At 42.6% G+C, this 27,232-nt stretch overlaps 1 protein-coding gene across 1 annotated transcript; it reads left to right on the top strand.

Annotated features, from left to right (window-relative positions):
* Nucleotides 1-202: 202 nt before the first annotated feature.
* dnajc5ga (DnaJ (Hsp40) homolog, subfamily C, member 5 gamma a) lies at nt 203-27,140 on the top strand. The gene is made up of 6 exons (XM_079996941.1): nt 203-342; nt 9,345-9,476; nt 12,269-12,482; nt 19,754-19,910; nt 22,065-22,249; nt 26,605-27,140. The coding sequence occupies exons 2-5, from the start codon at nt 9,358-9,360 to the stop codon at nt 22,244-22,246; spliced, it is 672 nt and encodes a 223-aa protein (XP_079853067.1). The 5' UTR covers nt 203-342; nt 9,345-9,357; the 3' UTR covers nt 22,247-22,249; nt 26,605-27,140.
* The last annotated feature ends 92 nt before the right edge of the window (nt 27,141-27,232 follow it).

The following is a 27,232-nucleotide window of genomic DNA, read 5'->3' on the forward strand; positions in this document are numbered from 1 at the left end:
CCGCTCCCTCCCCGTCCCACCCTCCACACACACACACACACACACACACACACACACACACACACACGGCCAATACGTCCCGAGTTCCGTACTCCATGTAATGCAGCAGCAGTTTCCTGAATCGGGAGACCCCAGCCAATCAGAAAGCCGCGTTCAGTGCTGCCAGATAACGGTGCAGGAACCAGCCGCGCACTCCCCGCGCAGCAGATCCAGCCCCGGTTAGCGGCGAGCGGCGGCGGCGAGCGGCGAGGAATTTTACGGTGACCGTTTAGACGTACGCGCGGGTGCCTCTATGATCCAGCTACGAGTCCGACGAAATATACAGTGTTCGATTCGCACAAGGTGAGACTGCTGAAGCGGGTCCGCGTTTCGCCGGTGATTGAGTGTGCGCTAGCAAGCCGCGCAGCTAACCCCACACACAATGTGCTGCGACCACCGACGTGAGCTCAGCAGGAGCCTCGGGACTCCCGCTTCGTGTTTGGCGTGGTGCTCTGTTCGTCTGCTCGTTTGAAATGTTAAATGTGTTTTGTGTCGGCGGCTGGTCAGCGTCCTCCCAACGCAACCCCCCCCCCCCTCACCCCCGTTAACGTTAGCTGTCAGTGCTAGGCTGCTCACGCCGGCTAGCTGCGATTAGTGGTGAAAGGTTTTGGTTCTGGACGAGTCGCTCGCTCGAAAAAGAGCCGCTCGCTTTTCCGACCCTTGGCTCGTTTGATTCAGCTGTAGTGTTTAAAGTACAGTGTAGGTGCATCGCACGGTTGCGTTGCGCTGTGATGCAACCGTGCGTGGCGAGGGAGAACGAAGAACGCGAGTCAGAAGAGTTGTCCGTCTCTGAGCTGTGAATGGAATTCGCATAGAACACACCGGATTCGGCCACAACTGTTTATTTCGGTTGAGAGCCAAGTGTAAATCGGTCGCGTCGATCAGAATAAACTTTTGCCAAATGCCTTGGCCTTTTTTTTTTTGTTTGCCTTGGAATTTAATTTAGTCCCCGGTCATTAATTTCAGTTTGTGAGTCGAACGTTCACGCGGTCGCTGTAGCGACTCCCGAGGCGTGTCAAAGGTTCAATTCGCTCCGAACGGATCGTTCGCGAGGCTTACTTCGCTGCCTGCGCTCGCCCAGCGTGACAGCCTCTGTCACCGGACTTGCGGACACACACACACGGGGCTTCGGTTTTTAGCATAAACCACAATCATCTCCCCGCCTTCTGCGACCACTCCTCGGCTCGGTTAGGCAAGGAAATGACGTTCTCTTTTTTTTTTTCTCTCTCTTTTTTTTTTTTTTTTTCAAGCGCCATTGTCTTCGAATGTAAAAATGGAAAGTAATTCTCTCTGTGCGCGGAGATTAGTAAAGGATTACGGTCTCCACAAGGACACGCTGCGTTTCTTTATTTTTGGTACTGAGCTGGACCAAGATCTAAACGCGTGAAGCGTTTAAACATCCACAAGCTCCACCAACAACAAGCCCTCAATTTCTGCCTGCCATCTATTCTAAAACTAGTTTGGTTATGGGCAGGGACTGAAGGTGAATGTTCCAGTCCCTTTAATGATCTCTATATTGAAATCCCCTTCAGTATGATATCAAACCGATGCCTTATCTTTTTTTCCAAAAAAACCTCCCGCCATTATTTCAGGCCATATCTTTTTCATCATCATTGTTTGCTGGGGACGCCTTAGATACTGGTAGCTGTAGGAGACATTGTTCCGATACCTCAAGCAGATATCAACGTAATGTCATTCAGCCAAAAAATATTGAACCCACAGGGCTTCCAAAATCAGCGTTCTACTGTTGTTACTAATTGTCTTTGTATTGCTACTCAGTACTTGACTTTAAGAAGATAGAAGAAGAAAATTCTTTATTGGTCACACGGCACACACACCACTCATGCGCTCATGCTGCGATGGCAACCAACGCACATGCTTCAAATGGTGACCGGTTGAAATGAGTTCTCTGCTTTTGACCCAACCTGGCTTGTCCTTCCTCTGGGGGGCAGCCAGGGGCAGTGGGCGATATACAGTGACGCACCCGGGGACCAATTTCAAAGGCCCATCGTTGGTCAGACGATGATGAGTGCATGTTTTTGGTGGGGGTCCTTACTGACGTGAGGTGGAGGAAACCCAATGTGAGCACAGGGAGAACATGCAAACTCCACACAGAAAGGCCCCTAATCAGAAGATAACCCACTGGAGCGTAGTGCCAACAGTGCCCAAGGGGGAATTGAACCCAGGACCTTAGTGCTGTGAGCAATGCACTGTGCCACCGTACCCACCTTACTTGGCCTGCAAGAAACGGTTATTACCGATTACCGACAGTGCGTTTCAAAGGTCCATGCACTGTCAAGTTGGTAACTCAAGAATACTAATGTCAGTTTGGTCCTGCCATCAATTGACATGAATTATATGACCTGTGCTCGTAGTTAAAGAGGAGGCAGTCTTGTCACTTCACTATTAATCACAGCTATTATAGCCGTTCACTCCATACATCAAATTGGGCATATTGCCTATCTGTCTAGGTGGAGAGATTTTCTACACAGAAAAACAGCCGGCATCCTACCACGATCATGATAAACGATGACTAAAGTTAGATTAGTGCTTGCCTTTTCATGAGACTTCATCACAGTCTCGAAATTCTAGCAGCCCAAAATAGCTGCAAGAAGAGACACGCGGACTGTTGTGGAATACAAAAGACTTCTGTCTCCCCTCCCTCCCTGTATATTCTGTTTTTTCCTCTCTTTTACTTCCTTTTATGTGTTAAATGTAGCACAGTTGACGTACTTGATAAACCTCCTTCTCACAGAGTGGCCATTGAGGATGTGATTAATTGATTAGCTTGCCTGTAGGCAAACTACGTAGTTCAAGGAACTTTTCCACTTTGGTTGACATTGTATTTAGTTGGTTATTTTGTTAATTTGACCAAGCTTAATGGCGCCGTTCCGTAATTAATTTGGCTATCTTTGTATTTCAACCAAGTAGTTTTCTTTTGCACAAGAGATTCACTGACTTTCTGCCCGTCCGTAATGCGGGTTCCCAGTTTGATACTATTACAATTCTTAGGTGCCAATTCAAAATATATTGCAAACTCCAAATATTCAGAATCACTCTGTATTGCCGAGGGTGATTGCTCCCCTCTGTAATACTGGTTGCTGATTTTGGTATTGGTTGAATGGACAAACGTTAAAAAAGTATTGTTTAGAGTTTGCGTGTTTTTTTTGTGTTGAGAGCATATAGAGCCAACATACAGTACATTGATGAATCCCAGCATGGTAAGCAGTGTGTGGATGGAATTGTACACACTGACCAAACAACTTGCTTAAAAGTGGAGTTTGGATTTCAATGTTGTATTCCTTAAACAGTGCATGCTGACAGCGTCTTTAACCTTCTCCCATGTAGTATTCACAAAAAAGACTCCCAAGTTTTCTGTGTGAGTACATATTCATATTTATTATGGATCTGTTTTATGTACGGAAAGCCCTGCATCACTTACAGTAACAGTTTACTTTATAGATAAGGAACCCCTAAGTATTTCAAGAAACATCTGACTTGTTATTTATTAACTATGTGGAACTTACTGTGCTTATGGGGTATTGGAGTCCAGAATTGTTTCGCAATATGTTAAATTATTGGTTAATGTAATTTACACTCTATAAGCTTTTCAAATCAATAAAGCTGTACTATACTCTACTTTAAATACTTCCAGAGAAACATCTCTCAGAAAAAAAATATTTGACAGAAAATTGCCCAAAACTGTCAATAGATCTCCCCATATTTTAATCTTTGGAAAGTTGCCAAAATCTGAGCTGGATAAGACTCCTCTGTGGTTATTGAAAAAATAATGCACCATGCAGCAGAGCAGCTTAGCCCTATGTGAAGCGGTGGCAGTAGTCAATAAAACCGACTACTTGCAAGCTGCAGAAAGTTTGAACGGTAGCCTCATGTCAAAGGAGAGATGCAGGCCACATGCTTTGCCTCCCATCAACAGGGAAACACCCCTTTCAAGGTTAACTTGCAGGTGATGCAGGTGCGTAGGGTAGGCTTTCAAGGAATACAGAGCTCCCATTTGACTAATCCATGTAGCAACGCTGCACATTATATTTTTATTTCAGGAAGGCCCTGACATAGCAAAGGACTACTGCTAGATTGACTCTATTGTACATGTTGGACAATATCAGGGTGTTCATATAAATAGAATTTTTGGCATAATCTGCATATGCTAGTCATATTCTGGCATTGTCCACCGGGTGTTGCCGACCTTGTTACCCACAGAGTTGGCTGAGGTTATGAGGCTGGTGTCATACAGCCAAATGGCTCCTGGCACAGATGGACGTTTGAAGTGCTCCCTTTCTTGTGCACCTTGGTGGGAAGTAGAGCTGTCACAAAATAATTGCGATTAAGGAATTAATTGTCTTTTTGTCCTTATTTGATGCCACTATCATCGTATTAGCCTGTAAAAGTGTAACAATACACATCCATCAAATAAACAAGAGCCATTAATTGACGTTGAACGTTGGAATGTACAAATGTTAGTTAATAGTAATAATAATAAAATAATTATTTTGCCCCAACCCAACTGACAAATTAATTTTAGCATTTCTAACATTGGTTTAAAAATATCTTTTAAATGTGGATGGAAACAAATGATAATGATTTACCCAAATAAGATATGATAGTAGCTTTATTGATCCCCTGTGGAGGAAATTAAGGGTCATGTGATTGGGATAAAATAGTTATGATCGGGCAATTTTATAATAATTATGACAGAAGAAAGGGATAAATGTGCTTCTCAGACTACACAACTGTTCATAGAGGGGGTGGAATGGTTACCAAAGGTGCAGTACTGTATACGATGCTTGGACTACAGCCTCCCCACTGCTATCTCTTCTGGACGGCGAGGCTCTCCCACAACAGAACCAGCTTCCCCGAACCAATGACCTTAAATTTTTCTCATTGTGTCTTTGGTGGTTTCTGCTAATTTCACTTTACTACTCGCACCATTCCCATGCCATTCTTTTTGCCTGCCAGAGTTTTTCTCAACGTGACTGTACATTAGCTTAGGGATAGGGGGAGTGTGATTATCCTTTTAATATGGGCCTTTCAATCCTTTCAGACTGTAACTGTGATAAGGGTTACACAAATAAACCTGACCGCTTCACTTTCATTCCCCCAACCATTTAAGCTTAACATTAGGAAAAATGAGGGGTTATTTTTCAAGATGACTTGGTAGCCTTGTAAAGCTATACTCCACTCACTGTTTTGTTTGGGAAAGGGCTCACGCCCTTGTCTAAATAAATTAGGTTCAAATCATTTTAAATTCCAATTCCCTGTGTTCTGTTTTGCCCGCTGACCCCTTGCAGGAAGCAGAGCTGCAAATGCATTTGCCAGAGTTATTTGGCCTTTGGCTGATTTAATAGCTGGTGACGACGATCAGAACTTTTCTCACTGCTGTCTATTTCCTTGCTCCTCTCATACAACTCTATGGCTGCTCTGCACTACTTGGCAGTGCACACCCCTGTCCTGCATGGACATTGGTGGTGTCAACCTATAGTTTTGGTTTACATATCTATGGCGTCAAAGCCAATCAAGAAAAGTTGGATTTGTGATTCTGCACTCTGGTATGTTAATGAAAAATGGGTATGTTTAGTTTATCGCAATCCATTTTTCACCACCACAATACATATTGTCACGTTTTGTACTACAGAATTTTATATTACAATATACCAACCTAGTGCATCTTCAAGAAAAAACACATTTGCATCATCCAATGATTAGCCAGTAGACCAAGTAACATGTAACTAAGTAGGGCTGGGTATTTGTACTCAATACCTTTTAAGGTATCGACTGAAATACCAGTAGTAGTATCGAAAGTTCTTCAGTCAAACAGTACCATCCTTTTTGTACCTACATCCAGAAAAATAGGACAATTTGTGTGGTTTTACTCGCAGCCAACCACCGCAAGCGTATTTGGATATTATGCATCGGGCGATTGGCTCACTACCACAGCAGCAGTTAGGATAGGTTCACAATTTTTCAAGTCTGTCTTAAAGCAACAATCAGGTATCCATATGAACAGTGAAAGAAGTTTTCCTCACTGTTATCATTCCTCCTGCATTGGCTATTTGTTTAAAATTTCACTGCCCAAATACTTCATTGTAAAGTTTTGTATAGCTATTTAATACATATTTCAGTCATTTCAACACTTTCAAAATGTATTCATGTAAAAATCATTTGGATGGGGTGGAGTAGTGCCATTTTACGCAACTGAATGCTTCCATTCACACGATGGCTATCGTAGGAAAAATGTATCAAGTAAGTATACTATTGGTATCGGTATCACTTAAGGGTACTGGTATTGGTACTAATATCTTAATTTTTTAAACAATACCCAGCCTTAAAACTAAGAAGACCTTTTTAATTTACAAAGGAATTTTGTATATATTCTGGGATTAAAGACATTTTGTCGGACAATAGGGCAGAACAATTTTCAAAGTTGAAATCATACTGAGTATATAAGTGCTGTCACCATCATGAAATTTTAGCCCACCATCAAATGTTGTACAAACAATTGTGATGCTTTTGTGTTTTTCTTCATCTTACCTCACTATTATAGTAAAGTAATGCACATATATGTTGCAAAGACGAGGCTTTGATTGACATTGGGCATGCAATCATCTAATAATTGCTACAGTTCCATTAAGCACATTGTCATTGCATTATCAGCATTGCAACCGGTCATCTTTCTCCATCCATGTTGTGCCTTTGTAAATAACAAGTGATCTGGCAGCATCTTTAAAAGCCACCTAGTGTTGCTAGTAAAGCCCCCGACCATAAGTGACTATTTTACGTTGCTTTTGATAAAAGTAATCGTCTGTGTGTCTGCTGTAATATAGTGTAGGTTAGTGTAGTGCCTGCTAATGTAGGCTGAAGAGGCTTTTCCACAGCGGGAACCATTTCTTCCCAGTACTTAGAAACGTAGGTAATTTTCCACAGGTGGGTCTTATGGCCCTTTTCCACTGGAGGAACTAAGCTCTGAAAGTGGCTCCAATTGGGCAGTTCCTGGGCCCTAAAAAGTCCCTGCAAGCAAGGTGGTACTTATTAGGGAAACTGGAAACATTGGGTTGCAGTTTCTAGTACTGACCATTTCAGAAGATTCTGGGTCTTAATTGTTTTATTGATTTAGTTCCTGTACTTTAGTGGAAACTTGTAACATCAGCATCATGTTTTGAAAACATAAAATGTGCCCTTTGGTCTCGATGTAAAGCCCAGAGATTTGTCTCTGTGTCTGTCTGTCCTCCAGTCTGGTAGAGTGTTTAGATGCGGAGCCGTCAAGCCGTGTAGTTAGACTAGGACATTGGCCCTCTGTGCAATGGACTTCCACGGGTAATCTGTGAGATCAGCAAAACATAATCTTCTTTATCCAACGACCAGGACGCGTGCGTGCGTGCGTGTGTGTGTGTGTGTGTGTGTGTGTGTGTGTGTGTGTCTGCACGTGTGCGTGTGTGTGTGGCGCAACGGATGCTTCGAGAGCATCTCCCCTGGCATCGACTGTAATTGTCACTCGCCATTTACTGACCGTCATCCCTTTCCTTTTCAAATCTTCTCCAATTGTTATTGGCCAGGCAAGCTGGAGAAGGCAGTGTGTGTTAACCGCTTGGGAGAGTAGTTTCAGAGGGAATCGGCCCCACACACACGTGTTTAGACAAAATCAGTTATGATGTGAAACTAGTCACTCAGTAAAACTAGTCACTGAGTTCCAAATAGAATTACAACATGGATTCCTGATGCTCCACTAATAACACCAGCACTGACTTGCTAAGAGAGAGCTCCTGAACACAATCTACAGTAGGGTAAAGGGAGATTTCGATTTAGAAATTGAGTTGTAACTCTGATAAGAGAGAATTTGTATCTAAGGAACGTAATGACACAATTGAAACACAAAGTCTTTGATGGTAATTAATATTTGAAACGAGGCCTGGGCCGATTTACGATTAAATTGTCTATCGGCGATCGACTCCTTCGATCGCGATTTTCATTGATGACAGATGGTTTTTTTTTGCTTATTTAATCCACCAGGAAAAATCAGAGAATTGAAACCGTGTATGTGCATTTTACCGTGTTCTGAAACTGGAGTGGAGAAAAGGGGCAGAGGCTCTCGCTCTCTCCACTCAGCGCTGTTGAGAAACTACTCCGGATCTCACTTCCCCACTACAGTCCCGTGCAGAAACTTTGAGGGGCAGGTGCTCAAAAAAACCCCAAAAGGCACATGGGTCCCCATCTCCTGTTCTAGGCATTTAGCCGCTCTGGTCAAATGGTGCAGCAGAGCCGAGCGCAGATCACTGGAAGGAGATGCCCCATCAGGGTGCGTGCAGGTGCACCGTCGATAAAATCATGTATCACCGATCGCAGCCCCCCAGCGATTGGGGATTGGAATTTTGCACAATCGCCCAAGCCTATTTGAAACCTTGTCCTTGGGAGATTAACACGCACTTCATAAACTGCCCATGTTGTGAAACACAAAGCCGCCTGACTCTATTGTTTGTGCAAAGCATTATCTGAGAATTTAGATTAGCAGTCAAGCTCCAGTGTTCTAACTAACTTGCAAAGTGAGTTCCTTGTCTACCATGCTACCATAACTTAACTAATCAAGTTTATACTACCGAACCATTTTGCAAAATGTTAGCCTCAGTCATGGTCCTGCAATTATTTCCTTGGCTGTGCTTGTTATGACCATGGCACCTGATTACACATCACCGGATATTACGATGAAAAGTGAGCCTTTGTTTAACTAATGTCCTTGGTAGTAGTGGATGCAGAGGAACATGGCCGCCACTCAATCTCCGTGGCATTGTTCAGTGGCCCTATGAGGCAAGTGGGATGGATTTGTGAGATAATAATTGTGAGACATATTTTCCCCCCACAATTTCTTCCTCCGATTGGGAAGGTCCACGTGACCGCTTAATTTGCTTGCCAGGAAAGCGGAGTAAATCTTGCTCCTTCACAACAATTAATGATGATGTTTGACAGGAAATAAAGTGTTGTTTAATTATTTAACTGAATGCGAAAATAACCACATTGTTGAATATAATTCTTAAATGTGGCCATTCTAATATCTCATAATACAATAATACCTTTTTACTCCCAAATGTTAGTCTGTAGATTAATTTTTGGATCATATCTTCTGACAGGTACCTTTTCTAACAGCACAGTAGAGACTGCAAACTTCCATGCCATCAATCTCCTTACTGATGTCACTTTTACTTGAGTAAATATTGCCTGTGGCTCCAAGGAATTCAAAAAAGGTTCATCTCTCTTGGCCTTTTTCACCAATTTTTTTTTCACCTATTCTTGTGCAGCAAGAGGTGAGCCATGGCAGAGCCAAACTCCAATCGTCCCCAGAGGAAAATGTCCACCGCCGGGGAGAGTCTGTACAAGGTGTTAGGGCTGGAGAAAGGTGCCACGGCCGAAGACATCAAGAAGGCTTACAGGTAAATCTTGATCAGAATAATTCTCACTCCTCAAATACTAGGTAGGTAACCAGGCAATTGCTGCCGCAAAACACAAAATAATTGTAAATGCCTCTGTCACATGTATAATAACAACTATATGGCACCCGACCGTATTCTCATACACGAAGGATACAGTTAAAAATGTTTAGGGGAGAGACTTGTCGCAGGGATAATCCACGTAGGTGGGGTTTTTATTTTTAACAAACAACAAAAATGCATGTTGGCAAACGGGAACATAAATAATATCAAACTGTGCCAATTGGTCGGTGTCGGTAGCGATCTGGTCACAGACTCTGTCCCTGCACTTGTATGTCATGGACAAATCAATTCATGGCATCATGGCATTGAAGTCTAGGGCTGGATCATAAAACAATCGTTATTACACATTGTGTTTACACAAGTGTTTCCTAATCTGTGCGGAAAAACACAGTATCACAAAGCCGGACTAGGTTTCTATAAAACACAACAGCCAATCAGGCTGTCGTTTCAAGCTGTTAGTGCTGAAACGAAATGCCTACTTATAACAAATGGTAGATCATAAACAAAGTAAACACTGACAGCTCACATCATCCTTTATGAGGAAATTAGTGTGATAACAAAAGGTCACAACTAGATTGCATTGGTTTTGATCATAAACGTGATGCTGAGCTCTGCAAAAAACCCTGAACCAAACCCTTCTCTTTGGTTCCTACCAAACTTTTGTTCCCAAAATGGAGGAGAAGCGTTTCATTTCATAGATAATTATATCATAGATAATTATATATATTTTTTATACTACTGTATGTACATTTACGCACTCACATACATCCTCAGAGATACAGACCAAAGGTTGCAATGTTTTGTTGTTGTATTTATTTTATCATTAGTTGAAGAAGGTAAGAGGGAGAGGAACAGGAATTGTGCTTAATGTTGCACGTATTAATATATATGTTGTATTACACTTTATAAACAAATATAATTAAATATAAAAAATAACTGTGTGACCTAAAAATAAATATTTGCAAACAACCGTATGTGTTTGTATGTGACAAATAATCTCTTGAACTTGAACATTTAAATAAACGAATGCAGCTATGTGCACATGAAGTGCCGAGTTGAACAGGAACGCCCACAAGCGATAGAATCGCATCAGGTGTGAGCATACGGAAACACAAACACCGGCTGTGGAGTGGCTTTCGGTGCAACCTCTATCGTTGTAAGGCCGGCATTGGGCCCTGATAACATGGAATTGGCGGTGCAATATCCCTTGTCTGTGCGCAAAAGGGTGGCATGCGTTTTGGTAGTTCACGACTGACTCGTGTTTACCGATCAGTGGCCCCATTATGTTTGCACTCACCAAACCTCCGTTGGGCTAGTAGTTCACGAGGTAGCTGATGCACTCCACTCTTTACGTGCTCGTTACGTCTGATTTCTAAAAGGTGAACAGCTCTGTGAGGTTGTGGAAGAGTTTGAGGAAAGAGGGGACACTAGGTGCATGGGGTAACTGGCTATATGGTTTAATGACGTAGCCAGTAATCTGTTCGTATCATGTCCAGATTGTTGTCCACACTTGAAATATGATCACAATGGAAGCTAGGCCGCCTTGGACTGATTGGATGTCAGATGGTGTCGGATCTGATCTGGTGCAGACCTGACAGTTAATGTGTCTTGGTGTGATCAGATCACAAAATCAGATCAAAAAGTGTAACTGAGCTTGTTCCTTGTTCCTCATGCTCCTTTTCCTTACCAACTCCCTCTCTCTCTTCAATTTTACTTTTCCTTATTCCTAAGACCCTGCACATGATTCCTCCCCATGTGCCTCCTTCCACACGCATTTTGACACAAACATACATGCACACATCAGTTTTAATTTAAAATGTTGACATAAATATTTGTCAACAACCCTTATTTTCCCATGACTGACACTCTGAGAACAGGTCGATCTTTGAAAATAAAAGTTCTGACTAAATATGTTTTTAATTTGTTAAACAAAACAAGACTAAAAAGTTTGTGGTGGCCTAATGGATGTTCAAGTTGGTTGATTGCTTTTTCCTATGCTCCATCTAACTATATAACCTTGTTCCCATTCAGAGGCTGTGGATGGAGCTGAACTCTGTGCTCAGTGGGTCTTTTCCCCAAGTGCTCAGCTGCACTCTGAAGGACAAACTGCTGCTCCAAAATTGCTCCATGCACATTTTGTCTTCATAAATAATTTATATGTAGTCTATTTATCTACTTATCTCAATTTGACACCTGTGCTTATTCAATGGTATTTTGGTCAAATACTTTTCACTCACCATGGCCACTAAGTCAATGTGAAAACTTGTTCAGCGCTCCAGGAAAGTTGAGTTCACTGGAAGTCATATTACAAAGCACCATGTGGTGCCAAACTTAACATGCACCTTGGAGAAATCAGCATTGATCAGAGCATTACAATTAAATTTAAAATGCTGCAAATTCAGGCTCCAAATAACATGCTGATCTCTTTGTTTATTTTATTTTGATGGCAATAGCATTAGCATTTGTCATATAATCCCTTATCTAGGCTGGCGATTTGAGTCATGTTTTTTTTGTCGTTTCTGGACCTGAAAAGGACATAGATCTGGCTATAAGATGGACCATGAAATCTGAATAAAGGTAGACTAAAATGTTCAGAGTTTTCATCACTCAAACTACTGTATGAAGGAGGAAGATGACGCTCAAAGCTTTTTAATCTATAAAGCTCGGCCTAAAACTTAATCTAAAATAGCCAAATAAATTGCCAAAATTAACACTGTCACACACACACACAGGAAACTAGCGTTGAAGTACCATCCGGACAAGAACCCAGACAATCCAGAGGCGGCAGAGAAGTTCAAGGAGATCAACAACGCCAACTCCATTCTCAATGATGAGACCAAGCGCAAGATCTACGATGAGTATGGCTCCATGGGCCTGTACGTATCTGAGCAGTTCGGAGAGGAGAGTGTCAAGTACTACTTCCTCATGTCCAAGTGGTGGTTCAAGGTGAGGGGTGTGTGTGTGTGTGTGTGTGTGTGTGTGTGTGTGTGTGTGTGTGTGTGTGTGTGTGTGTGTGTGTGTGTGTGTGTGTGTGTGTGTGTGTGTGTGTGTGTGTGTGTGTGTGTGTGTGTGTGTGTGTGCGTGCGCGCGCGCATTGAAGTCTTTAACCTGTCAAATGAAAAAGAGCTTTTCCACATTTCCGTTCAGCAGCATGGGATATGTTAAGCATTGTTGTAGAATAAGGTAATAAACAGCTTTCAAATTCCGTAAATACTGATTTATAGGTGTAAACTAATATACTAATTCAACATTGATGACTTTGGTCCATATCTCGGACACAAGTAGAGTTTATTCACAGCCTTTAGAGTCATGTCTCTTAAATCAACTAAAATGGCCTGAACTGCCCCAATGTAGCACCCCTGACCAACCTATAACTCTTAAACCAACAACACCAACAGTAGTTGGTGGCATCTACCATAAGTCTTAGATGTGGTACCTGCATCTTACCATGTGGAACTATTAGTGTCATCTAGCCATTTATAACCAAATTCACTGAAGTTATGGACAGATTCTCAACGTATTCTGTGGACAGGTTTTTCCAGGTTGTAAGCAACTGAGTAAGAAATTCTGTTATTACCTGACCGTTTTCAATGCATTTTTTGATGACATTGGGTTCTCTCAGTGGAATATGTCTCCACAATCGCTTACTGCCTTCATCACGGTCTGTTTTATTTGGGTGACACGCTGCCTCATTGGCTCACTGTTGCTTAACATCTGGTGCTGCACTTTCGTCCCGCACACAAAGATGTGAGACACAGTACTGCCATTGCCCTTGACAGGTTCCAGAACTGGAGTTGGTTACTGGTTGCTGGACTGTAGCTGCCCGCTGCTCCTAATATAGTAACTGGGTTAAATGCAGAGGGAAAAACCTGGGATTATGCAAAAATGGGTATAGTTTTTTCGTCTTAACATTATTTTTATTTTATTTTTGGGCTCACTTAGCCAACTAAAAAGCCATCTAAAGAGCCGGCATCAGACACTGTTTATTAGTACGTAAGTAACTTAATTTGGTTTATAAAGTGCCTTTCAAAACCACGGTTAAAAGCAAGCAATTACAACCGGTACAATAAAAACATGAAAGAAAATTGGAAGTTAAAGACAGAAGTACAAAAAAATAACAAATGACTAAAGAGTACAGAAGTTAACAATATAAAAGACATTAAAAACTGCACAGAAGGAAAACACACATTGCAAAACAAATTGCTTAAAATACAGGTGAGTTTTTAAATTTTTTAAAAGTGGCCAACACTGGTATAATATGTGACTTGCAGCCGCATTTTGAACCAAGTGGACCCGAGACACAGAAGAGCGACTCAGGGTGGTGAACAGTACATTACAATAATCAGATTGTATAATCAGTCTTTTGCTTTGTCAGGGTTAAGCTGGAGGAAGTTAGGACATCCATTGATGGCTGTTAAGTAGTCTTGCATGGTAGAGAGCTTACTGAGGTCATTCGGTTTGAATGAGAAATACAGCTGTGTATCGTCCGCATGAAAATAAATACACTTAAAACACCTTAATTAAGGGACCAAGGGGGAGCATATACAGGGAGAAAAGAATAGGACCAAGGATTGAACCTTGGGGCACACCGAAAGTCAGCAGAGCAGATGAAGAGACATAATCATCAAAAGCCATAGAAAAACTCAGATCTGACAAGTAGTAGGCAAACCAGTCAAGGGCAGTTCCAGTTATACCCACCCATTACTGAGCCTACTAAGGAGAATATAGAGTGGTCAATAGTGTCAAAAGCTGCACTTAGGTCATGCAGCAACAGAACTGAACGCTCCTCGGCAACAGCATGCATTAGGATGTTGTTTGAAACCCTGAGACGAGCGATTTCAGTACTGTGCCTCAGACGAAAACCAGACTAGAACTTATCAAATATATCATTGTTGTCCAGGACATGTAGGGGTTGCTTAGACAGTTCTCTAAGACTTTGTAAATAAGTGGAAGTTTGGATATAGGTTTGTAGTTACTGGGAAGCAATGGGCCAAGGCTTGGCTTTTTTAAGAGTGGCTAAATTATAGCATGTTTTAAGTAATCAGGCACACAGCCAGAACTAAGGGAGTTATTGAGAATGCAGAGTATGTGTGGGCCTAAAGAGCCAAAGACATCCTTAAATAGAGAGGTTGGAACAATGTCAAGAGGACTAGAGGAGGGGCACATTTGGGAGATTTCTTCCTCTGAAGAAATTGGCCTGAAACATGGGCCAGACAGTCAACCCCAGGGGTACAACAAAGCAAGATCATAGATCTTATATTAGTGACCTTATCCACAAAGAATGATAGAAGCATTTCACAGTCGCCATTTCAAAAGACCGGTGCAGGGGGAGGGGCAGGGTTTTACCAGTTTATTGATTGTGCTAAACAAAGCTCCAGGATTTATCTTGTTACAGGAAATCAATTTGGAAAAATAGGCAGTTCTTGTTTCTTTCACTTTCTGATTAAAAGATGAAAGTAGTTCCTTCATGTAAATAAAGTGAACCTCCAGTTTAGTATTTTTCCAACCTTTCTACACTCGTTTGAGACCATGTATATTGTCATTCATCCAAGGGGATGTTTTAACAGTACAAATTATTTGTTTTTAAAAGGAGCAACCGAATCTAAGGATCTAGAATCTAACAACCGAAACAGCGGTTGTTAATGGAGCAGAGTCATGAGTCAGCACAGGCAAAGCCGTATCCTTGCTAAGTTTTAGAAAGACAGAGGAGAAGTTGTCAGCAGAGTGGCTATTGAGAGTGGAAGGAAGTGCGTTTGTTTTTAATTACATCCAATCCATCAGTGTCAAAAATAATGCACGTGTGGTCAGACACAAATAAGTCGTCGATACATAGAGCCTTAAGGTTCAGACCCAAAGTGAAAATCAAATCAAGAGTATGACCATGATTGTGTGTTGCCCCTGATACATGTTGCGCTAAATTAAAAGACTGAGGAGTTGTGCTTAAAAACTCAGCAGCAAACATATCTGATGCATCATCAACATGTACATTAAAATCACCAACAATCATAATAACTTTGTCGAGTTTAACAACCACAGAAGATTAAAGCTTGGCAAATTCAGTTAGAAAGCCATTATTTGGGCCAGGTGAGCTGACGATTAGCTGACCCAATCCTGAGCATATACTCCTCAAAAGTGTTGAAATCACCGATGTCCACGGAGCGGAACTGTTTGGTAAAAACAGCAGCTTGTCCTTTACCGGACATCCTGGGTGCACTGACAAAGTTACAATCCATGGGACACAGTTCAGTCAAGGCCATGTTCTCTCCACATTTTTACCAGGTCTCGGTTTCTACTTGTCTTAGTCAGACACGAAGTCAAGATAAACGATTTGTTACACACAACCTCGTATTGATTAAAGCCATCTTAATCAGACGTTTCGTGGTGTCTGACGGTGCTGCCTGAGCCACGGGCAGCATGTTCCTGAAGTCAACACCACCGGACTTGGGCGGGCAATTGTCTTACCGGGTGAAGGTGCAGGGGAATGCTGTTGTTAGCATAGATGGGCCTGAGCCAGTTCAGTCTAACTGCAGGGTAGTGCTGAGGCAGCGGTGGACACCGCAGGTAATCCACAGCACTGCCTGTCTTGCTGCCTTTTCACCCAAACCAACAGGCTGGTTCTTCTCCCCTGTTTCCTCGGTCGCTGTCGGCATCTTCTGGGCCTCCGGTGTAGCTGGCAGGCCAGACGGCAGACTTACCAAGGTGCTGACAGGAATGGAAGAGGCAGCAAGATGTTCTTCCCCAGGTTCCGACTATACAGATCCAATGCAGAATCATGGATATCAAGCAACAACTCTCTGTTGTAAGCCGCCATAAACGACTGGATAAACAGGGACGTGAACAGAACAACAATGAGCAGGAAGGGAGCAGTAGCTGCTGCCAACGTCACTTGAAGCTACAACTGGAAACTCATTAATATAATTAATTTTAATCCTTTTTTTTTTTTTTTTTTTTTTTTTTTTTTTCTTATGTCCTGTTTTTGTCAGCTTTGTGATTGCGAGGTTTTAACTTAAGAATCTTTTGGTCTTTAGACAGACCAGTTATTTTTTCCTAACCAGTTCTGGTGATGGTAATTCTTGTTCTTTTCTTCGATACACTGCCATAATCACCCATTACTTTCATAATCTCAGAGTTCCATTCTCATGGGAGAAGCAGGCTGCCTGCATCATGCCTGTTCATAATGAAAGACAGCGTGGTCAGATGGAGCGAGAGCGATTGCCTTTTGATTGAAGTGGGTGTCTGACGTGTGTTTGCGTCAATGGTTAGACCAAGGCCGAGTGACGCGGACACGCGAACAAAAGACACATCGCTACAGCGGTGCTGTTATAAAGTCGTTTACATCTTGTCGAGGGCTGTTTTGAAAGCGAGGCAGTAATAGGCGCGTGGGCAAGGCATACAAAAATGTTAGGTCGGGGGGTCTTGCGTAGGACGGGCTATGCTTTGAAATGGGCACCGACAGACAGCTGCAGGAAAAAAGGTTTCTCCTCCATGCAGGATTACGGTCATCTGCAACTCACCACCTGACTTGCCATGAATTGCGGTCTGCAGAGGATCGGCGCTTTAGCTGAAAGTCACGGTTCTGCACGAAAAGGAGTACTGGGTGGTCTAGCGGGAGTGGCGATTGGACCCTGAACGACAGCATCGAGTTTTGTGGTCGGATCGGACCCAGTGCTTTGCCACTGCGTCTCAGACTTTGTGCCGAGAACATGTGCCCATGGAGGTCCAGGGCAGACAGCTGGATGTGCCTGACCTGGTCTTGCAGCATAGAATGTGTATCGGAGGTGCTGTACATCAGTTGTTTTGTTCTTCTTTGCATTGGTGTGTCTGAATATTGCTTTTTGTACTTGAGCGATGTTTGGGAATTGTAATACTTTTAATAATATGTAACGCTCTGGTGCATAATCTTTGTAAAGCTGTTGTGGTTTTTTTTGTATTTATTGTAAATAACGCTAAGATAACAAAGACAGGGCTGTGTCGATAATCGCATTACCACAATACCACGGTTAGGAGACGTCACCGCAGTATTGAGCTCATTACGTCATCCCTGCAAAAAAATATTAATATTGTTTTTTTTGTATTTCATTCTTTTTGCTGGTGAAAGTTACAGGAGGATATTAAATATAAACACAATAATCATTGCTCAGTTATCATCCTTCTGGAGTAACTTTTAAGTTGCTTCCACTCATCACTCGAGCTTTGTGTGCTGCGAAGGGGAGACGTTTCGTGTGTGTGTGTGTGTGTGTGTGTGTGTGTGTGTGTGTGTGTGTGTGTGTGTGTGTGTGTGTGTGTGTGTGTGTGTGTGTGTGTGTGTGTGTGTGTGTGTGTGTGTGCTTGTGTGTGTGTGTGTGTCTTATATTTATAAATTGTTTCTAGGGCTGTACCTGACTCAGAATTTTGTCAGTCAAATCAGATTCGCCTGTTCAATGCGAATATGAACGAGACACAGCCAGGGGCAGCAACGCCCTTTTACTGGGAAAAACAGAGTCTTCCTCCTCAATATATCATTGTAAACATAACCATATAATTTTAAATAATCGTGGCTCTGCACCCCGATGGCTCCCTCTTGGACAATATCGACTGTACCCACTGTGCACTAGCGATGGGTCGTCCATGATCAGTGTGCCAAAACAGTGTTTTTATTTTCGTAGTAGGTTATTCATTTCACTCCGTTTCCTTATGGGCAAGCGTGTGTGATGGGGACACGTTCTCTGTCACTCTTACACCCACTTGGTAAACCGCAATACCACAGTTATACGTTGCTTTCACCACGGTCAGAAAAAATGAATATAGTACGGTCACAACCCTAAACGTACAAGTGTAATTTCTACCGTGTCCAAGTGGGCAGTTTGACCAAGCCCATTGGTCAGAAATTTCATACTTTTATGGTATCATTCCAATCGTATAAATGCTATCGTATGAAATCTGAACATTCTGTGGCATTCAGTATCTCATACCGATGTCTAATTGGTTTATCAGTGTCACTGAGCCACAAATGTTACTAAAAGTTTGTACTGTAAGGTGTGATTTATTTTTTATTTTTTTTTGGGGCATTTTAGGCGAGAAATTTCATTCAAGTGTCATAGGCAGACATTGCACAAATAGCAACCACTAAAGGAAGCCAACACTGCCAAACCTGACTGCTCCTTTTCAATGAGGCTTCTTAACCCTTGCAGTAGGGGCTTGTTACGTAGCTCTTGTGACGCTGGTCATTTGGGGAGATTGAGGGGCGATTGACAGGTCTGGGTGTGAGGGGCATTGCTTCCTAAACAGTGTCTGGTGTAGGCTGAGTGTTGAGCTTGAGCTTGAAATCTCAGCAGCCATCAAGATAACAGTCGATTGACTGGCATTTATTAACAATGGATGATCATTATCAATTTGTGAAACAAGCGAATCAAACATTGTACCTTTAGAGAGCAGCATCAAAGTCGAAGATCCATGTCTTCACTGGTATTGAACGTTTTTCAATACCCAGCTCTAAATCAGACCGACGCAATCCATTTTTTAATTGGTTCCTTTATGCAGTGGTTGTGATTAAAGGCATGTGGTTAAAAATGCTGGCTTGCTGTGTGTGTGTGTGTGTGTGTGTGTGTGTGTGTGTGTGTGTGTGTGTGTGTGTGTGTGTGTGTGTGTGTGTGTGTGTGTGTGTGTGTGTGTGTGTGTGTGTGTGTGTGTGTGTGTGTGTGTGTGGTCAAGAGGTGTATTTGTCGTATACATACAGTATATGCAGTGAAATGTCATAACACCATGAGATTACGCACAATAAGCTCTAAAAACACTAAAATGTGAGTAATCGACAGGAGGCACAGGCGGCTGCAAGGGGCGGTGTCACAATCGCGATTCTGGGTTCTATAACTATATAATAGTATTAATTGTCTGTGTTGTATTAAATTATATAATAGTGTTAATTGTCTGTTTTGTATTAAATATACATTGAAATCCTTCTAAACGAAACATACCTTAACTTACCTCCAGTACTTATCTCACAGAGTAGAAGTCCTGGCATGTCACTGGTGCATGTCTACAGACAATTAGCATAGAAAAAAAGCTTAACGGTCTGAGAGAAAAAAATAGAATAAAAGGTATAAAAAAAAAAAAAAAAAAAGCCAAATATATTCAACTGTCAGAAACAGGGGGCTCAAATCTATGCTTAGAATTGCATTTGTTGTATATATTTTTTTATATATTTGTGTGTGTGTGTGTGTGTGTGTGTGTTCCTGCAGAGCCTGGTGCTGTGCTGCACACTTTTCTCGTGCTGCTGCTGTTGTTGCTGCTGCTGCTTCTGCTGCGGAAAGTGCAAACCACCAGAGGACGATGAGAACTACCAGTATGTGGACCCCGAGGACCTAGAAGCCCAGATCAAGGCTGAACAGGACGGAGGTGAGAGTGGTGTGTGTGTTTGTGTGTGTGTCATGATTTTTCACGGGCCCGATAGTGTAAGTGGAACCCCAAATTCAAGATGGAGCACCAATCACTGGGGACAGGGGGGAAAAAAAAAAAAGGTCTTGATTGTGCAGTGTGTACATTGTTCATGGAGTGTATGAACGACAGTCAATGCAACCCCTTGAGATGGAAGCAGAACCACTTCAGCTTATGACGTTTCTTGTTGGCCCTTTTCCTTCCGACAATAGAGAGCACAGGTGTGCTTTTGTGTACGAAAAATGCCCACATTTTGTGACGCTAACATGAAGTGAAGGCGATCTTTAGCGAGGACAGCAATGGACCACGCACCCTTCGCTCTCCTTCACAGTTCCTGCCAGTGTATTTATTTTTTCCTTCATTCCAACCCTGGCTTTGCACAGATGGAGTGACCTTTTGCATCTTCTTGCTTCCCACTTGTAGGCTGATGACTGTTTTTTGAGCAAGCAGCAACAATTCTGTGATTCCCTTTTAAATTACCAGAAAAAGTGGGCATGTCCATGAGAATTCAGTAGGATGGGGCATTGAAGTTCCATACTTGTATGGTAGTAGATTGCATCGATAACTGTTAAATGTTGTGGAGTGGTTGATGGGCCTCAGTGTTCAGCTACAGACTGTCCCGCAGCTACAGTCTTGATACAGAGCAAGTTCCTAGTTCCTTACAATGACTGTCAGCTATTCCATTCTGCAAATATATTTGGGAGGAATACTTTCCTGGGGCATTAAGTTCGACACCAATCCTTCTCCACACATCATTCTGTGTGCTTAAATGTTTGAATTCCTTTCGGCCTTTATTATACAACACAGGGGCGCTGGTGGAGACAAAACTTTCTCCCACAGTCTCATTGGAAAACAATGAGTCTCCAGTTTGCTCTCAGCTGCATACCACTGCCATGTGAATGCAGTTTGTACCGGAAGAGCAAATTACATGTTTCATGTAAAAAAATATTTATTTATTTTTTTGCCTTGTTTTTTTAAAAATCTGTGCCGCATTCCGCACCCACACTCTTATTTTCACGGCAAAAGTGGACAGGACAGAGGAGGTGTCGGGTCTGAGCTAGGATTTACCGAGAACGTGGTGTGGGCTTGTGCACCCCATCGCTCACTCCCTGTGCTGGCTTTCGCAATCTCCCCGCAGTGACGCAGCAGATGTCCCTTCTTCTGCCCCAACGGCTGCTGTCACTTCCTCTCAGAGTGGGTGGGGCTTGGTTTGGGGTTGAGGCACAGGGGCAGTAGAGCAGAACCAAGATCTGACCCTAGAATCCAGATACAGTCTGTGCCACACAGACTAATGAGCCCATTCAGTTTGCACAGTACACAGAAGGTTTGTACACAGTACAAGATCTCCTGTTAATTGTGTAATGTGGTTGCTGCGAACGAACCGGTTTCTGAGTGGCAGGCTGAGTTTCATCTTATGCAAATGTTTGAGAGCATTTTATGTACTCACGGAGAGCGGAAAACCCGAGAAAGATGTTATTAAAATTGTATGTTTTTCTTTGAAAAACATGATGTCTTTTTCTCAGAGAGGCTCATTATCTATGCACGTTTCCATGAAAGGGCAGCGTTGAGTTCACCAAACTCAAATCAACCAAAAATGTAACAGAGGAACAGCCATGAAGATGTATGAAGTAACTGGAGGTTTGAAGATCAAATTGTGTGTATGAGTGTTGAGCTAGCTAGCTAGAAAATATATATTTGGCTGACCAAAAAAAAAGCTAATTGTAAGGAAATCAAGAATATAATAAAGAGTAAAGCAGACGTTTGATGTTCTTCACTCTGAAAGACGACATTTGTGTATAAGTGTCTTGGCTCCCGTGGTCTTAGAAAGTATAAAAACTTTGATTGTAGACCACTCAGTTTATTCAAGTGCGAGATTGTCACTGGAGTATTCTTGCTTTGTCATTAAGTTTTCCCTGTGGTGATTGGTTTAATGGAGCCCCAAAGAAGGTATATATGTTGTGTCCGTTGGAAATACAGCCTTCGACTTCTGACGTCTGCATGACTGAAAGATTGGAGCTGAGTTTTCACCGTTTGGAAATCCATTGTTCCATACATGGTCTCACACTGTGGGGGACTCAGTGTTTTGTTCTGTGTTGTTGTCATCCTCCTCAACAGGTAACACAGTAATCATAGTCCAGCCCTCCTCTAGGCCGGGTTCAGAAGGCGCGAAAAGCCAGGCCACAGTCCAGACTCAGCCCATCCCCTCGCCCATGCCCGCGCCCGAGCCCACGGCAAACGCCCAACAGCCTGAAAACCAGGCAGAAAACCCTGGGGAGACGCTACCGGAGTCAAAGTGACTCGTAAGGGAGACTCCGCCTCTGCTCAATTTTGTGTCCTCTTGTCAGACGCCCTTCTTCTCCATTTTGTCCTAAAGGCCGCCATGAATCGCCCATTGCGAACGCTCCTCCATCCATCCATGTTTTTCAGTTTTGTTTTTTTGTTTTTTGTGGCCTTGGCTTTCACACACTAACCCATTGCTTTGTACGCTCACGATTCATTAACAGTCCCCTGCATGCTCCGTCTGTCACCAGTGTCATGAGCGGCTGTTTCTGCTCGTGGTATGTTGGACCGGATGTTGTACCGACTTGCATTGTGAGTTTGTTGGTGGTTTTTCTGCCTCCGCTTCCTTATTTTCAGGCTTAGGTGTTTGGCTGTCGGGGTTCATACTCAAGGTTTGTACAAAAGGTCTGGAAAGTCTTTTTAAATGGGCTTCATTTACTGGATGTCAATTAAATATCCTCCTGGGAGCCAAATATCTGTTCTCGAAAGGCGACAGAATCATAATGTCAAAATGCATTATGAAGTGTGAAAAAAGGCTATCAATTATCGATAACAAGAGTATGTGCCAATATAAGCAACACACCAATAGGATAGTTTCTTATTTACCAAAAAGGTCGATTTGACCGACAGATGTTCAAAAACATTTAAGGCTACACATTGAATGTGTTTTAAAAGTGTTTGGATTTCACTTAATTTTACCTCCACCCAGGCATTCCTGCACTCAGACACCTAGCCTGCCTAATCCAAGTAAATATTAAGAACCGTTCACATATACACAAAATGTTCTCGCACACGGGTGCTAATCTTATGTCAACTAGTTGCTAATCACTTTCCATTAGTAAACAGTGAGACAGAGGTACACTTTGTTCAGAGCACCTTTTTCTAACGCTCCACAATTAAAGTAAAGTGAAGTAGCTTGCCAATATCAGCAACGCACCATGATTCGAAATGATAGGATCATTTCTCATTACCAAGAATATCATTTTGACCCACTGAATGGCTCCTCAAAAAACCTCATAACTACTACTGAGAACTACTCTGCTCCTTTTTTTTTTTTTGTATTTTTCGAATCAAATAATATCCCTGTGTACAGGCTGTGTTGTACTCATTCCGTCAAAGCCCTATGTTTTCATGTACATAGTGGAGTTTGATCACCTACCGATGAACCATGAACCCATGGTTCATTGGTTCACTATGTTGTACATCTACCATCACAGTCCCATACCGGCCTCTTTGGCTACAGCTGTCCTATTGTGTGTCTTTATTTTCATGTCTGTCTTTGTCCTCTGACTCGATGTCTACATGTACAGTATGTAGGTTTTCATACACTAGTCTGTCTGTCTGAATTTAGCTCTCGATATAAAGGCAACTGATTTGGCCAAGATGGAATATCTCTGGCTAAATAGTTCTTATGGGCCAATAGGGTACAGTAGGGACACTGGATCAAAATGTGGAAAAGGAAAAACATGATTAAGACTGATCAGCTTTTGCTATCAGAGATACAGAGGCGGAGTCAGCGTTCTGCTGACTTAAAGCAGGTTTAGACTACAACTGTTCAAACACTCTGGGGTTGATGACCGCCAGGCTGTGCGACAGCTCCAGCTGAAGCGAGGCCTCTGCTCTGTGCACAGGGTTTCCAAAAAAAAGCATTATAATAACAAACAAAATTCTTATTTGTTCATCTGGTACCAGAAAGGCTTATGTCACAAACGTTAGAAACATGCTTCCAATCATAGAAGAATGTTTGTATGTAGTTTGTAAACATTTTTACATGAGTACAATTTTTTTTTTGGATGAACACAACCTTGTAGCAATTACAAGAGTTTTGCTGGTGCCATGTCTTACACTGTTGGTGCTACCATCTTTTTAGCATTGTAGATTTTTATCTTGGAAAGGTGTAGTGAGTCTGGTCACCTTGTCAGCCACGCATGACATTTGCTTGAAGATGTCAAAAGTTGTTAAAAGGTTGAGTCTTCGAACGCCGCGGGCGTGGCCAGGTTTTTTTAGTTATTACTATTATAATTATTTTTTTTTTTCACGTCATCCATTGCATTTTTGAGGGGCTTGGAATGCTCAAACACTTAGAAAAATTGTCACACACATCAGAACTGGCTAAAATGGAAAAATTTTGTCAAGGTGTTAAGTTTTGTCTGATGTGGTGATATACTCTGAATGTTAAGTTAAAGTGACATTATCTACAATTCTAAAAGTGGGAACCAGACCCCCAAGCTTGGAACCAGCACTAAAGGGGTCATTTTTTAAAAAAGCCATCTTCATTGTACAGTCCAGTGTTGTGATTTCACCTATTGATACCCTATTAAAGCAAAACCTTCGGCTCAGGAACGAAGCTGCTTTGAGGGTTAATGTGCTTGGCTTAAAAACACCCCAGAAGTACATTTTCTTTAGGCATCTCTTGGTATGAAATCTTATGGCAAAAATGTGTAGATTGTGACAACAGCTGGTTAAACCAAACTTGCTTCAACCCACCAAACGGATTTCCTGATGACAGGCAGTGTTTACTCTATTTATAGTTCGTAGTAAAATGTAAAATTTTGCCTTTTGCCGTGTCCCTTTTCATATCCACGCCATAGCCCTGGAATGTGCCTTGTTGCCTTTCTAACACTGCTGGACTATCGCTATTCTGTCTGTATGTGTGTGTGTTTATGCTCTGACTGATTGGTGTTGCATAGCCCTGAACAATAAGGTTGGAAGTGCATGCGAATACTATGCTCACAGCCCTGTGTGTGTGTTCTGTCGCCGTGTCTCCCTGCTGCGTTTCGGTGAATGGGTGGCTGCGTTGTTATGTATGGATGATGTGGCTGACTTACACGCCCTCCGCCACTCTGGCACAAGGAAAGTGACAGTGCGGTCGTGCCTCAACTCACATGGGAAGGTAGGTCCCTGCTCTGAGAGAGCAAGCATCCTAATTTCTCTCAGCCTGTAGAACCAGCGGAATAAACGTGTGCCGTCGGCCAGAGCTGTGGTCTAGTTCAGGGGTTCCCAAACGTTTTAATGACGAGGCCCCCCTTTGGAAGACTTGAGCTGTGGCTTAAAGAATGAAACATTTGACTTAATTTTTTATTATTATTTTTTTTTTATTAAAACATGTCAAACAATAAAATATATCATGATCATCTGGGTCTTGGCATAAAGTGCCATGCCTTTCATGCCTCCAATTTTTAGATATCAAAGAATCTGGTCTTGGACGCGAGCAATCAAAGGTTTTTGCACTCAAATGTATTTGCTATCGAACACAGGAAAGATGGCTCCCAGTCCAAAAGCTTGATGTTGTGTGGTTGCATGTGAAGTTCCTCAAGGAAACATCCTTTAGGAATGTCACATGCAACCACACAATATCAAGCCTTTACCAGTTTAAAAGAAACACTCTGTGAATATTTTTATGAGACCACAGTTATTATGGCAAACGTAGGCTTAAAGATTAATCCGTTAATCATCGAACATGGCTACTTAACTTTGTCATCCAACGCCCAGTGTACCAGGTTATGATTCCCTATGGGAAGCACTGACACACTTTAACCTCAGTTTTGCGCATTATGAATGTTTTATTTTTATGATGGATATAAAAGCAATCCGGAATTGACATTGAACGAACTTGGTTGTGTTTTTCCCAAAGTTTCTAGATATGTCATGGGGTGATTAAGCTATGCAATTAATTTAGACCTGATAATTGTCTTCTTTATCCGACTAACTAATCTCTATTAATCCATTTATTTTTTTCCCATCCCCACAACTTCTTTGATTCACAGTAATTGGTTTTAGTAGTGAAAAGATTAGTTTTCGATGCGGCAACATATTGAGGTTAATCGTTTGTTGATGGACAATTTCTCTGTTCTGTCATGAGCGCAACCAGGTAAAAAATGTAATGATTTCCGTTGTCCACTAGGGTGAGTGGCTCTCTAGAGCAGATGGGTACTTGTACATTAGTGCATGGCGTAAATAGCTCTGGAAATGACATTAATGTCATTGTTAATGTAACCTGCATGCCTCTAGATGGTTCTTTGAGCGCCACAGCATGCTAATACAAGCATGCAACACATGCTTGTATTTTCTGACAATGGTGCCTCATTAGGCTGTAGAGAATTACCCATTGTTTATTTATGTGCTTTGCAGACTTGGGAGAAAGAAACGTCCCCAGAAGTGCAAACTAGTAGTTTCCATTTTCCAACAGCACTGGTTCGCGATTTGTTTTCTATGGTTTTATTATCTAAGGTGTTAGTGTGAGGAAAACATCCAATCAAATGCCTGTCCTTAAAGCTCTTTGTTTTTGAACCTGTCTGTTTGACCTCTCTCTCTCTCTCTCTCTCTCTCTCTCTCTCTCTCTCTCTCTCTCTCTCTCTCTTCCCCCCTCCGGCAGGTGCGCGAATTCCCATCGTGATCCAGCCGCATTCCACCGCCAGCAGGGCTCCGGAACCCCCTCGGCCCCGAGCCAGCCAGCCCATCCCGATGCCCCAGCCCTCACCAACGCCCTAACCCCTTCCATCTCGTCCACACATCGGACAGCAGCGCCTACTACTGCGGGCACGGGGATGCTGCAAGGCTCTGAACTCCCCTCCCCCGCCCCTCAATGGAGCTCACATCTTGGCGGTCTTATCACATTTTCAAATCAAAACAGCTGGGTGAACTGTCAACCATCTCGACACAGCTGGCTTTTACCACACCGCTGGCTGAAAGGCGAAGTTAAGCCAGGCTTACCGATCACCAGTGGATGACCACTCGCTCCATTTTCCCTTTTTCTGACACCAAGACGTGCTCGTTGGGAAATGCCCCCCATCGCTAATCCAAGTCATCCCCATTCGCCAAACAGAGGGGAGGTAAAGGATTGACCCCCACAAGATCTCCCCTAAACCCCCAGACCTCCACTTTGTCCTTTCCCTCTACTTTAGCCGGACTGCACCAAGAGGCACCAGTGTCTAGACTTACCGCGAAGGGCAGGGGGCTTCGTGTTAAACTTTGAATCCAATACCATGCGTATGTGTGTTTGT

This window comes from Zeus faber, assembly GCF_960531495.2.
Source record: "Zeus faber genome assembly, chromosome: 2".
NCBI classification, from domain to species: domain Eukaryota; kingdom Metazoa; phylum Chordata; class Actinopteri; order Zeiformes; family Zeidae; genus Zeus; species Zeus faber.